Source organism: Parasteatoda tepidariorum, chromosome 4 (assembly GCF_982258835.1).
Source record: "Parasteatoda tepidariorum strain Cologne lab strain chromosome 4, Ptep-v5.0, whole genome shotgun sequence".
Lineage (NCBI taxonomy): Eukaryota > Metazoa > Arthropoda > Arachnida > Araneae > Theridiidae > Parasteatoda > Parasteatoda tepidariorum.
In genome coordinates this window covers 31366346-31380099 of record NC_141758.1, presented here as the reverse complement: position 1 = coordinate 31380099, position 13754 = coordinate 31366346, and the positions used below count along the sequence as shown (strand labels likewise).

General features: G+C 31.7%; 1 protein-coding gene across 3 annotated transcripts in view; it reads right to left on the bottom strand.

Annotated features, from left to right (window-relative positions):
• The window catches only part of CngB (Cyclic nucleotide-gated ion channel subunit B), a 103845-nt gene that overhangs the window by 19343 nt on the left and 70748 nt on the right, over positions 1-13754 (bottom strand). For all 3 annotated transcript variants that reach the window (XM_087160875.1, XM_087160876.1, XM_087160877.1), the window contains 6 exons: positions 11830-12015; positions 9942-10150; positions 7309-7359; positions 5299-5385; positions 4472-4536; positions 2548-2670 (listed from right to left, as the gene is read on the bottom strand). In XM_087160875.1, coding sequence (XP_087017001.1) covers positions 2548-2670; positions 4472-4536; positions 5299-5385; positions 7309-7359; positions 9942-10150; positions 11830-12015 — 721 coding nt within the window. The remainder of the gene's footprint in view (positions 1-2547; positions 2671-4471; positions 4537-5298; positions 5386-7308; positions 7360-9941; positions 10151-11829; positions 12016-13754) is intronic.

Here is a 13754-nt window from a genome sequence, read left to right as displayed (position 1 = left end):
CACATACCTGCCAACTTTCACTCTTTCCGAGAATGGATTTTCAGAGTAGTTGTAAAACAATAAATGAAAAACAATCTTGACTCAAAAATATATTTATATTTTGATCCCGTTGAAATTCGCTTGAGCAATGATTATTATGCTTTGATATATATATTGTAATTATTTATATGTAGTGGTGGTCACACTCATTTGTAATTATCATTATAATTCAAAAAGTTAATTGGAATAACCTGAGTATTGCTACCACTTTAAATATGAAAATAAAATCTTAAGGAAAATCCGGAAGAGTTGGCAGGTATGAATAACATTAAAAGTTAACACTATCAAATTAAATTAATTTTGTCTCCCTATTTCCTTACCACATTATTTAAATAATATTAGCTATTATATTATAATATTATACCTTGAAATCATACATTTTTTTCCAAACATTTTAATTTTAATAGCATTTCATAGTGCTTAGTGAGCGAAAGGTTAAAAATGTGATTACTATTATTTTTGTGAAGCATAAATCAAATTGATTTAGTACATTTAGACGTGTCATTTTCAAAACTAATGAAGGGGGAACAATTTGGATAAACATTAACACGTTGAGAGCTGCGTTTGTCGTCGGTGGCAGCATACCTGCCAACTTTCACTCTTTCCGAGAATGGATTTTCAGAGTGGTTGTAAAACAATAAACGAAAAACAATCTGACTCAAAAATATATTTATATTCTGATCTTCGTGTAATTCGCTCGCGCAAGTATTAATATGCTTTTATATATTTATTGTAATTATTTATATGTAGTGGTGGTCAAACTCATTTATAATTATCATTATAATTCAAAAAGTTAATTGGAATAACATGAGTATTGCTACCACTTTAAATATGAAAATAAAATCTTGCGGAAAATCCGGAAGAGTTGGCAGGTATGTGGCTGACACTGGACTTTCCATTTCAGCCGCGTCAGCCACCGGTGACTGACACTAAAATTACATTTAGGTCGCTTCAACCACCGGTGGCTGACACTGAAATTACATTTAGGCTGCGTCTGCCACCTCTTGCTAACACTGATCGTTCACATAGACCGCGAAAAACAGCTGGCTGACAGCGTATAACATGATATAGAACTATAAAATTTACACTCTTTTATGGAATTGCAGAATATTTATTCAAAATTTACTTAATGTAATTCTTTTTTTAATAAATTCAATTTAGTAGATTTTTATTCACCACTATTTTTAAATAATTCGTAGGATTATATAATTCACCACTTAGGCCGTAACGCATACCTGCGAACTCTTCCAGATTATCCGGAAAATTTTATTTTCATATTTAAAGTGGTAGTAAATATATACTATTTTTTTCTTTTATAAATTTAATTTTTAAATGATTTTGATCACCACTATTCTTACAAAAATTAAGCACATATATTAATATGCGTTACTATCATGGCTGCCAACTTAAGTTTTCTCAAATACAACGTATTTTTTTGCTTAAAATTGAAGTTTTAATTCCATTTTAATACCACTGGGAAAAATTATAATGGAAAGGATTAAAAGTTGGCAGGTATGGAAACGTCAAGATAAACCATCTAAAAAAATAGCAAAATTCGTCTAATATTTGCAAATTTAGTTTGTAGTTTTTTACCGTAGTCAGAAGGGCAAGTCATGTAAAATTAGCGTGGCGCTCAACGCATTAAACATCGAAAAAGCTCATTTAGTGCTATGTTGCACACTTGGACATCCTAAGCATGAACACGAGTTAATCCCTTTTTTTTTCTTCTTCAAACCCGTATTTCAAGCTATTTTCTTAAGCCAGTAGCTCCCAATTTTTCTCGGCTAAATGATCGAGGTTCTTTTGGCGAATCCTCCGGCATTCATTACAAAAAAAGTTAATTAGCAACTGTGAATATACTAACTATACTATAAATACTATAAATAGTACTTATTATTTTGAAACTATTTAATACGTAAAAAAATATTTAATATTATGAATTTTTTCTTCGCGTTTGTATACGCTGAAAATGAAAAAAATAATCTGAATTATACCATTTAAATAAAAGAAAACTGCTTTAAAAGACGGAAAAAGTATCAGAAAAACGTAATTATTATTATTGAGTTTTTCTTGAATTTAGTTATTTTATTTTAGATTGAAAATCACGATGAGAAACACTCATGAAATTTTCCTAAATGCATATTTATTTCAAAATATATTCAATATAATTTTTTTTGAAGAAAAAATATACATATTTGCTACTTTTTTTCATTCATATTTTACATAAAGAAGTTCATATAAACAAGCTAAATACTTAAAAAATTATGCAAAATTGATTGGATAAGAATATTATTATTATTCATCCTAATTATTGGAACCCCTGTCATCCTCCTATGGAACCCTCGGGCTCCCCTAAACATGTTGTGGGAACCGTTGCCTTCAACACACACTGAAAGATATACTCCTTTTTTTTTTCAAATGGACATTTTAAACTATGTCCATTTCCTTAAGCATTCATTTTAAGCTATGTACAAAATGAACAATAGGTTGTAAATAAAAAATCCTTACGCATTTCCAACTCCTTGGAATACCCATTTATTGGAGCCAATCCCCTCCCAGAGGGACATGGCGTAATAGGCACAAGCATTCAAGTGAATCAGGTACATCATGTACATCAAGGTACGAATTATCCTAAATGAAAAAGGTTTAGTTAAGGCATGCGAAAAGATTCGTCATAACACATTCTTATCTGACTTGTTTCCAAAATTATTATTTTTTAAATAAGAAATTTGTATAACATTACATTACCAGTTCAAAAATTAAGCCATTATCATTCCTCATTTTTTGAATTGGGGCATTTTTCAATGTTTACCTGACTCACACCACACTCAGCTTTTATATATTCTCCAATTATAATTTCAAGAACTGCAATGATTGAACCTTTTGCTTACAAGAAGGGCATTGGGAAAAATAATAAGCCATAATTTTTTCAAAGGAATCCTTTTTTCCCTCTCCCATCTAAATGTTTCTTGGTATTGTTTCCAGATAAGATACTTTACACATTTTCAAATTTTTTTTACAAGCAATAGCACAATATAAAAATTTTTTTTACACCTCGCATGGGAGTCTTGGTGGTGTTTTCCTAAAAACCTTATGATAACGTTTTAATGGTCTTCTGAATAATTAGAAAATTGTGCTCATCAGTATATTGTTCACAGCTTTTAGAATTTCGATATTGGGAAAGACAGGATTTTAGACTAATTTAAATAATTATTGAAAGTCAGTCTAGGAGCAATATTATAAAATACAGAAAACCTAATATTTATAGACAACCAATATCGTAAGCCTATAAGGATCCTATATAGAAATTTTGTCTTATTCGTTCAACATTCAAAGCCATTCTAGGACCAATATTGCAAAATGCAGACATCTTAACATCGGTTTATTGGAATTAAATACATCTGCAGGTTTCTGTGCTCAATTTAAACTTATAAACCTTTATCAATTACGAATACAGATAGTACAATATAGAAAGGACAGCACGAAGATGCATCCATGGTAACGCCGGGATTCGAACCCGCTACTTCCGCGCTTTGCACAGCATTTGGCGGGCAATACCGCTCGGACGGGGAAGCCCCCATCTTAATATTGGCCTTATATTGTAAGCCTATAAAGGTTCCATATTGAAATTAATATTGGCCCAATATTTAAAGCCATTCTAGAACCAATGTTACAAAGTATAGAGACCCCAATATTGGCTTTATAGTGCAAGCCTATAAAATCCTATATTGAAATTGATATTGATCCAATTTTCAAAGTGATTCCAGAACCAATGTTAATAAATATAGACACTGAAATATTGGCCCTATACAATTTAATTAAAACTTTTCAAGTATTTGAAAATTTGATGCTTAAATGGCATGCATCTATAATGAAATTTCCAGAAATGCCAACTGCTCCGGATTCGACAAAATATTTTTAAAAACGGTAAAGATTCTAAAATTTACAGATTTTCGATTTATTTTGAAACTTTTTTAAAAGTCTCAACACGTCTTAACTGTAACAAAGTGGCATACGACACACGATTATGAGTTAGTTAGAATTAGTTAGACGATTATGAATTAGTAGAGAATAAAAACCCTGTAAATCGAATTCATTAAACCAAGAAACATACATGAAAGACTACCACTCGAAAATATTCATCTTTTGTCAGGAGCAAGTTGGCATCTCTGAATTTCAAATAAATGATGTTCATTGGTTCATATGATAACTCGTTAGTAAATTAATTGAAAAGAAATTCGTATCAGAATATTGACGCAGACTTGATACATTATGTTATTTACAGCATTTCATTTGAGTATCTAGCAATTTAAGAATTGATTGTTTTAACGTATTTGCGATACGTATTTTTTCCTCACACAATCTCTTTTTTTTAAATTGAAAAAAAAATTCTTTTGTTTTATGTTAGAAAAATCCCTTTTATCATTCTTACCTTATCACATAAGGCGTCTTTGTAACAGCATCTACACGATTAAAAAATTCCCAAAAGGTTTGAACCTGAAAGATAATTAAGAGGTAAATATTGAGTAAAGAGATGAAGATAATTAGGTTAAAAAAATCAGTCATAAATAAAAATTTTTAATGCTATAAAAAGAGAACCTTGTTTGAAAAGTTAGTCAAATCCAGTTTTTTTCATTTTGAAAAACATATGTAGAATTCTATCTAATGAGTGTATTGTTTTTCCCTTCATGTCCGATTTGTGGTGCTCTTTGTATAGCAGAAGGTCTAATATATTCAGTTCTTTAGACCTAATATATATCTAATATGTTTAAGCATTCTCATGGTGTGAAATTTTTTTAAAACTGGAAGCTGAAGTGAAGAAAATATACATAGTTTAAAGAGCCCAACAAAAATATTTTGTTTTATTTTATCTACAGCATTGATCCAAATCGGATTGGCTGCTATCAGTTTTAAACTAATCCCAGAAGACAAGAAAACTAAGCATTGGGACATGCTTGTCTTCATGCAGGACGTTTTAAGTAAAAGTCTCACAGCTTTTGCGTTACAAAGAGAGCAACCTCTCAAAATCTGCCCATGGGACCTATGATTCGTTTACTATTGGACTACCAGATTAAATATAAAAATAAAATCAGATAGAGCAGGTATGGACTTGCATGAACGTAAAAGTGGGATTAATTTAATTTTTTTAAATTAAATGAAATTCATATTTCTACTAATCAAATAAGGTCTTCTAATTTATTTTATGCAATTATGCAATTTTTATTGCTATTTCATTAGTATAGAATTAAAAATACTAACCTTTAAAAGGCGAGGGAGACGAAATAAAGGATTTACTCCATAAATGAAATAACAAAGATCTAAAGGAAGCAACGCGAACAAATCCAACTAAAAATAAAACATACATTTTAATGCATCGTTTAGTTAAAGCATAATCTTTGATAAATTGAGCAGTTGTTTATGTTTAAATCATATGTCAATGCCAACTTGCTCCGGAGAGCAAATAAAGTGGTAGTTTATCAATTGTGATTCTTGATTTAATAAATTCAAATTAGTAGATTTTTATCCTCCACTATTTCCAAATAATTCATAGTCTTATATGATTCACCACTTTATAGTAGTCATGTCATGCCGTGTCTTTTAAAAAGCAAGCAAAAATAGTCAAATAATTGCAAAATTTAGTTTGCAGTTATTTACCGTTTTTTTTAATTATTTTGGCGTGTCCGGAGCAGTTGGCATCTCTGTGTCATACTTAAAAGTTATAGTATATCCTATATATGTAACTCTTCAGGTTTATAAAAATTAATTTATATTTAATGGTTAAACCAAAATCCAATTACGTAAAATAACTATCTCAAAGACAAGTGAATGCTATGGAAGTAAACTTTGTATAGTAATTTATCAGAAAAAATATTTTTTTTAGTTAAATTGGTTTTGGATTTTTTTTACACAAGGGGGTTTAAAAAGTCAATATTAAATTTCGACTGATAGACACTTACAGAATTTCGGAAAACCCTCTATTACAACTATAGTATAAAAGTAAAACAATCCAAATGTATTCAACATTTTGAATAAAAAAAACAACTCCGAAAGAATGTTCAAGTGTTAGTTTTTCTTAAATTAGTAACTTTACAAGAAATAATTAAATATAAAAAAAAACCATGTAAAAGGTTTTTTAAAATTTTTCTAAAATTTTTTCCTTTATTTTAGAATTTATTATTTTATTTAGAAATTTCTCCTTTAAAAATAGTCTAATTTTGTAAATAGTATGTAATGTATGACCAGAATTAAACGATCTGCTTTATCATATCCTAGTTAACTTGAGGTGAACATAAACTTCGGTGAACATAACTATTTTCCAATGAGGTGAACATAAACTATTTTCCAATCTAGCGGCTTTTAACAACACTTTCTTCTGGTTAGCATTCTTTCAAATAAAGAAAGACATGATTTTTGACCTTTTCTTAGTTCAAATAAGTTCAAAATAGTTTAAAAATAAATTTTAAAAGAATTTTAAGCTTGCATTATTATTGCGACCAACTGCAGTCAAGGGAAAATCTGCAAAAAGAGACAGTGTCATTAAAGTTCGTTCAATTGTTAATTAGCACCCTGGTCTTAATCTTTTTTAAGTTTGGATTGTGTGTTATAAGTCCATGATACTTAGCTTTTCAATTAATCTTTTTTTTTTCCTTCTCACAATTGTGGTGATTTTCACAATTGTGGTTATTTTTTTTCTCACAAAAATGGTCGATGAAAACAAGCGTCGTTTAAGGCAGTGGTTCGTAACCTTTTTAAGCCGCGACCCAAATTTGAGAAATACGCTCATGTCGCGACCCCCAAAAAAAGTCAAAATTAGGCTGAGTAAGCCACAATGACTTCTTCTAGGAGGTGTTGGTATTACTTATTATTTGGTGTATTACTAACTTTTTTGATTCGACTCAGCGCGGCCCAAGAAATATGCTTCGCGACCCAATTTTGGGTCGCGACCCATAGGTTAAGAACCGCTGGTTTAAGGGATAAAAAATGATGCAATTTTAGTTGTTTGAATATTTTTCGAAAATAAATGGGCTAGTTTTTATCCCAATAATGCTAAAAGAGTTAAAAAGACGCTAGGGATAATCGTTATATGAATGCAATCTACAATATTAAAAGAAATGTTTCTTGTTGCCTATAGGAAATAGAAAATTATTTAACCACTGTCCAATTGACCATTAATAAAATAAAGCACAGCTGAAAGGTAAAATTTTATAACTATTATAATTTAAAATTAACTATTGATTTCAGTTACCAAGAAATTAAAAAAAATCTTACCTTAAATTCTCTTTTCTTAAAATAATTCTTTTTTGTTCGCTGATAATCTTCCTGCATAAAAATAATTGAGATAAATTTTACTTCATAATAAAATTTGGTTTTTACTATAATAACACGTAAATCAGTTATAAAAGTAATTTTAATGTAAAAATTACAAAAATTTTGCAATAAAACTCGAGTTGATTAATTGCAAAATTTAAAACATAAATAGATAATTAATAAAAGTATCAAAGTTAAAAAATAGTGCACATTCATATCAGAGAAGTGATTAGTTGATATTAAGAAAAGGAAATCAAAATTACTAGTTTGTTTTGTAGTAGTTGTTCTCCAAGTATGAAGAAAAGAATAATGTACGAAGGAAGATCATTGAAATTCAAAAATAGCGCATATTTGTATCAGGGAAGTTATATAGCTGATATGGAAATTAAACAACTTACATATGAAGAAGTTAATCAGCTGTCTCCAAATATTTTAGCTCACTGAAAATTCTTCAGAATTTTTTTTTTAGACTGGCATTAAATAAACACTCTTGCCACATTGTGTGTATTCCGGTTTCAATAATTGCATGTGGATAGAGTGTTTACCTCTGCCTGTTTAGAGAAAAAAAATTTGTTTCTGGTTAATGGTAGCAGTTAATGTTCATGAAAGGGTCTCACTGATTCTTTTACTAAGTCACTTAATTAGCCAGCAAAGTTTTTATAGGGGTCATAGAACGCCTCCTATAACTGAAAGCCTCCACACGGTTTTTTATAAGTAGTCCATTGTGAAGAATATCCACTTTACGAACGAGTCATTTAATACAAAATCTAGTTAAAATAAGAAAGTGGTAGCAAATATATGACTAAAAATTTATTTTATTTATGAATATTATTGATTTGCCTTATTCACTTGTCAACCACTACAGATTCAATTCTCAAATATATATGATAAATTTCTCTCAATTTCTTTTATAAAAGGCTTTGGGCTCATGCGCACATCTGGTTCACTTTTTCGGCTGTCTGCGCAGACTACTTATAAAAGACCGTGCGGAGGCCTTTTGATGTAGGAGGTGATGGGTCATCTCTCCATTTCCAGTTTTTGAAACGTAAGAAAAAGTTTTCGACGGTTTTTGGTCTATTTTAAGCATTTTGGCATTTTCCAAGGCATTTTGATCTGCTTGGCTGGCAAAGTATTTTGATTCCTTTCGCCCCTATCAAGCTTCTGTAACAACGAACTGTAATTTTTAAATGAGCTCTAATATTTGTTTCGAAATTAGCAAACGCAATGGTACGCGGTGAGTTCAAAACTACAAGGCTACGGAGTCGAACATTAGTAGTTGCAAACCCAAATATTGGGTCGGCTGTTCAACGACGGTTATAAATAAATAAAAAAAATATATAAAAACCTATGGCATAATTTTTTACAATTTAAAAGTTCAATTTCATGAGGCATATTAGCTATTGCTTTTCTTCTGATAATTATTATTTCACAAGATAGCGCATAATTACAGCATTTATTACAATTTAAATGTTTGTCGGAGTGATATGTTATTCCTCTGTATATTGAATTAACAGAATTAAATTACGGTCGTGTGTTATCAACAGGTCTATTTTCTTCTACAGATAACGTAAATGATGTCATTCTATGCGCATGTAATTACTGAACTAAAATAAAAGGCATGTATTATTAAAAGTAGTACTCACTTTACTACGCAACTATGCTGTAGTATCAGGGTGATGTACGATGTTCCGCTTATATGTTTAAGCTCTATTGTAAGTAATTATTTTTCAGTTGTTGGATGTATAGAGATGGTACTGTATTTAATAAAAAAAGTATTTAAATCTACAAGTTTTATCATAAGACTATCCACATTCACTCACCATCCACTGCGCGTGCTCTGCCAACAATGCTCAACTTCATTATGCATATCAGCTTTTGTTTTATTCTGATTATTACTTCACAAGATATCACACATTAATATTACTTATCATAATTTAAAAGGCCGGGATAGCCTGGTCGGTAGGACACTGGGCCCATGTCCGAGAATCCGTGGGTTCGAATCCCGCAGATCGAAGACTCCCCGTGTAGTAAAGTGACTGATGCACGTTAAATCTGTCGAGTCGTAAAAGTTCCCATAACAAATCAAACCTCTGGGGGTACTGGATTGGAGATCGATCGTTCTCTGATTCAGGTCAAAATTACAATCTGTGGATGAATAAATGGATGTATGAATGGGTCCGTCCTATAAACGGGTGCGACGCATGGTGTGGCAGAAGTCGAATTCTTGGCCATAGATGGCGCTACTGGAAAACAAGAACAATCGCACCCCCTCTGCCGAAACAGGCGCACGTCAACAACAACAACAAACATCATAATTTAAAAGTTCAACTTCATTATGCATATCAGCTATTGAATTTCCCCGGATTATTATTTAACAACGTAGCGGATATTGATATTAAGTAGGTGACGATATTTAGTTAAAATTTAGCCCCAAATAAACTGTGGTGTGAAGGATATCTGGCAAGTCTGGTCAGCAATACGGCCAAGACACAGTTGAAAAACACCTGCTTCTCAAAATGACTTTTTGAAAGGGTATAACTTGAAAAATTATTTCTAATAACTAAAAATAATAAAATAAATGATGTGCTATTTACCACCCAAAATCCATCGTGAAGGAACTGCAGCCGTACTTTGAAGAGTGCGATGTCTAAGAGGTAGATGATGTCAGCAATATAGTCAAATGCAAGGAAAATAGGCTTGTTTTCTGCTGTTTGATAAGGAAACACCGAAAGTAAAATGATGGACCAGGCATTGTACGAATAACTCACCATGACAAGGAATAACCACGAAATGTACAATTTACCTACAAATATAAGGAATAGTAACAGTAATTAGAAAATAACATAATTAATGAAATATTTGTGTTGCACTTTCTGCGATTACGAAAAATTTTCGCCAAAGTTGACATACTTGCTGTCAACACAGCATCCACACGGTTTCTTATAGGTAGTCCTATCAGACCACTATGAAGGTAAACTAGTTTACAAAAGAGCCATTTAATAGAATATTTAGTAAAAATAAGAAAGTGATAGCAAATATACGACTAAAATTTTTTTTAAATTTATGAATACAATTGGTTTGTCTCATTTACTTGTCAACCACCGAAGATTCAATTCTCAAATATATATGCTAGCTTTCTCTCGATTACCTTTAAAATAGAATTTGGTTTCATGCGCACCACTGGTTCACTTTTAAAATTGTCTGCGCAGACAACTTATAAAAAACTGTGTGGAGGATTTTTGATGTAGGAGGTGATGCATCATGCATTTACAAATAGTATTTTTCTAAAAGGTGGGCCAACTATCTTATAATACTGCTAATTGCGTCTACGCATAATTGATTTCTTAGAGCCAAAATATCATTCTGAAACTTTTCACATCTGCTGTGCGCAAAAAGTTCAAGTAGATTTATGGGATAAGACCAGATACGGAAAATATCAGCCACTTTGAAAGTGGAAGTTTGATTATATGGGAAGTCGCATTAGATGATAGAATTAGTAACAGTGCCTTTAAAAAAATCACTGTTACTGGTATGTGTAACTTGACTCCTCTCCGCCCCAACAGGGAGCATACGGGAAATACTGAAGTCTCGAAATGGGAGTCTGTGTCCTATCAGTACAAGAAAACAAGCAGATTGTGATGTACAAAGGAGGCCTTCTAATGTAGCTGCCCTGAGAGTGACCCTCGGTTGCTCTAGTGTAAATATACAGACGTAAAGATGTGCTGTTTACAGAGCTCCAAACTATTGAGCCGCGATGGCTCAGGGGATCGCGCGCTAGCCTTCCAATGAAGTAAACCGGGTTCAAATCCCAGCGATGGCTAGCCAGTACGAATTTTGCATCTGGCTTGCACCGACCACAGTGCTGATGTGAAATATCCTTAGTGGTAGACGGATCATGGGTTAGAGTCTTCTTGCAGTCAGGTTAACCGTGGAAGGCTCTTGTGGTCTACCTATCCATGTAACGCAAATGCGGGTTGGTTCCATCAAAAAGTCTTCCATGGAAGCAATTTCTCTCAATACTTGATCCAGGAGTTCCCTTGTCTTCTGGATTGGGTTCAAAATTATAAGGCTATGGAGTTGAACATCAGTACTCATAAACCCAAATTTGGGTCGCCTGTTCAACGACGGTTATAAAATATAAAAAAACTACAACATAAGAAAGTTCCCTAATATAAATTTACAGATGTTACATGCCCTATCAATAGGTATGTAACGTCTAGTGTGTATGCAAAAATGTGATTCCTGAAAAATTGCATATTGGTTCGGCAAAGCAATCTAATCTATATATCAAAAGTTGCTTAAATTACAGGGCTGCTAACTGTCTACGCTTTTGCCTACGGAAGCTAGCCTTCTCCCCCCTTGTATATTCTTTGCTATAAGGAAGATTCTGTTTAATTATAAAAACACTGCACATTTAGAAAAATACTTCCTACTTGAACAAGCATTATTATTTTCGAAATTTTTTGATAGGAAAGGACTTACTTTGAGGATCAATGATGGTGGGAAAGACGGGAATGAATTTCTTTTTGATTGTGCAGCACAAAATTTTCATACTCAGACTGTGAAGGTCGGCAGATATTTTGTCATCCTCTATTAGAGATTGAAGCCTTAAACGAGGCTTGTTGATAGGCGTCATCTCATATTCACTGGAAGTTTCAGGTGGTGGAGCTGTAAATTGCATACAAATTTAACGTTTAATAACAGTACCCTTACAAAAATTTAAGATATTTTTGTGGTTTATTTAGGTTGTTTTGAGGTGTCATGGTTGATTTGAGGTTCATTCGAAATTGTTTTTAAACAAAGCCTAAAAAGATCCTCCTCCCAAGGTGTATAAAGTTATTTTATTCACACTTGAGGTTGTTTTCAGGTTGATGGAAACCTACTTTTGAGCAAACAGCTTTGGGAGGTTGTTTTTAAGGTGTACGGATTATTTTTTCTACACTTCAAGGGAATACGTATATATGAGGTGTTAATAAACTCACCCGATCTAAGCTAACTTTTTTCTGAGTTATATAAGAGGTTGATTTTGTGAAGGGTAAATGATGTTGAAATGGAGGTTTATTAAGGATGTTATTTTTGATGCAAAACATAACATAATTTTTTGCCTCAGGTGTATTTTTTTTTACATCTGTCAACCTCAAAAGCACCTTATTTTTTTAAGAGTAATTAAATTTCCCAATGTACCAATACAAATTAAATTAAATAATTCCTGTACACGAAATTTATGCTGCTGAGATATAAAACTTTTTATGTCGTGATAGTCCGAAATTATTTTAAGTTAAGTTTAGAACAACAAAAATCAAATTTTTTTAAACCGAAAGTTTCACTAATTCGAGACAAAATATGTACGCCAAAATACGTTTCGTCAAAAGAGGATTAGTTGCGTCGGGGTTAACTCATGTGAGAAAAATTCAGTATTATATTTAAAATTAGAATAAAAGCTTTGCTTTGATACTTCATTCTTGATTTAATAATTCTAAATTTTAATTGAAAATGATTTTGTGATTAATATTATATACATTAAGTATTAAGTTTTGGTAATCATTTGATTAATTTGTAAATGTGAATGAATTTTTAAAAAAAAAATGCTTAAAATTATTGCAGTTGTAATTTCACTTCCGTTATGAAAAATGTTTTTCAAAAACGTAAATTTTGATAAAAACTCTCAAATTTTTTTTTCTGAAATTAGATAAACAGAACTATTGTGCCACATAGGATTCCAAACCGTGTAAATATGCAGCACCATAGGGGTACCAAGAAATGTCCATGAATTCAAGTCAAATATTAATCATGTAATAATGACTTGTTGCTATTCAAAAGAAAAAAAAGTTTCAAAGTAAAGTTGATAAAGTTTGAATTTATGTGAAATATGAGAATCTTATCTTCAGTGAGAAATCTATTACGGTTGTAATTGCCTTTCCTACTTCTTGCAAAGCTATGTTTTCGGCATTTGCTGTTCCAGAAAGTAAATATATTTAAAAAGAAATGCTCAAATGCGAGTATCTGTATCAGTGATCTGTATCTGTAAACTCTTTTATCGCACTTAACAAATTCATAATGCTTTCTACAATGGACGGTCATTTCTTGATACTTATATTTTCTCTTAGATTATAAATTCTTAATAATGTGCAATATTATCATTACCTTCTTACTAATTACAATTAAAGTGCTTTAGCCGTGGTGGTTCAGGGGATGCAGCGCTCACCTCCCAATAAGGTGGCTCGGGTTCGAATTCCAGTTTTGGATGGTCAATTGTATTCCACACCCGGTTCGCACCGACCACAGTGCTGACGTAAAATATCCTCAGTAGTTGACGGATCATGGTTTAGAGGTAACTCAAACCTGAATAACTCAGCCCTAGATAATTGTTATGTTAAAGAGTTAAGTATGATTTATATTAGCTATGT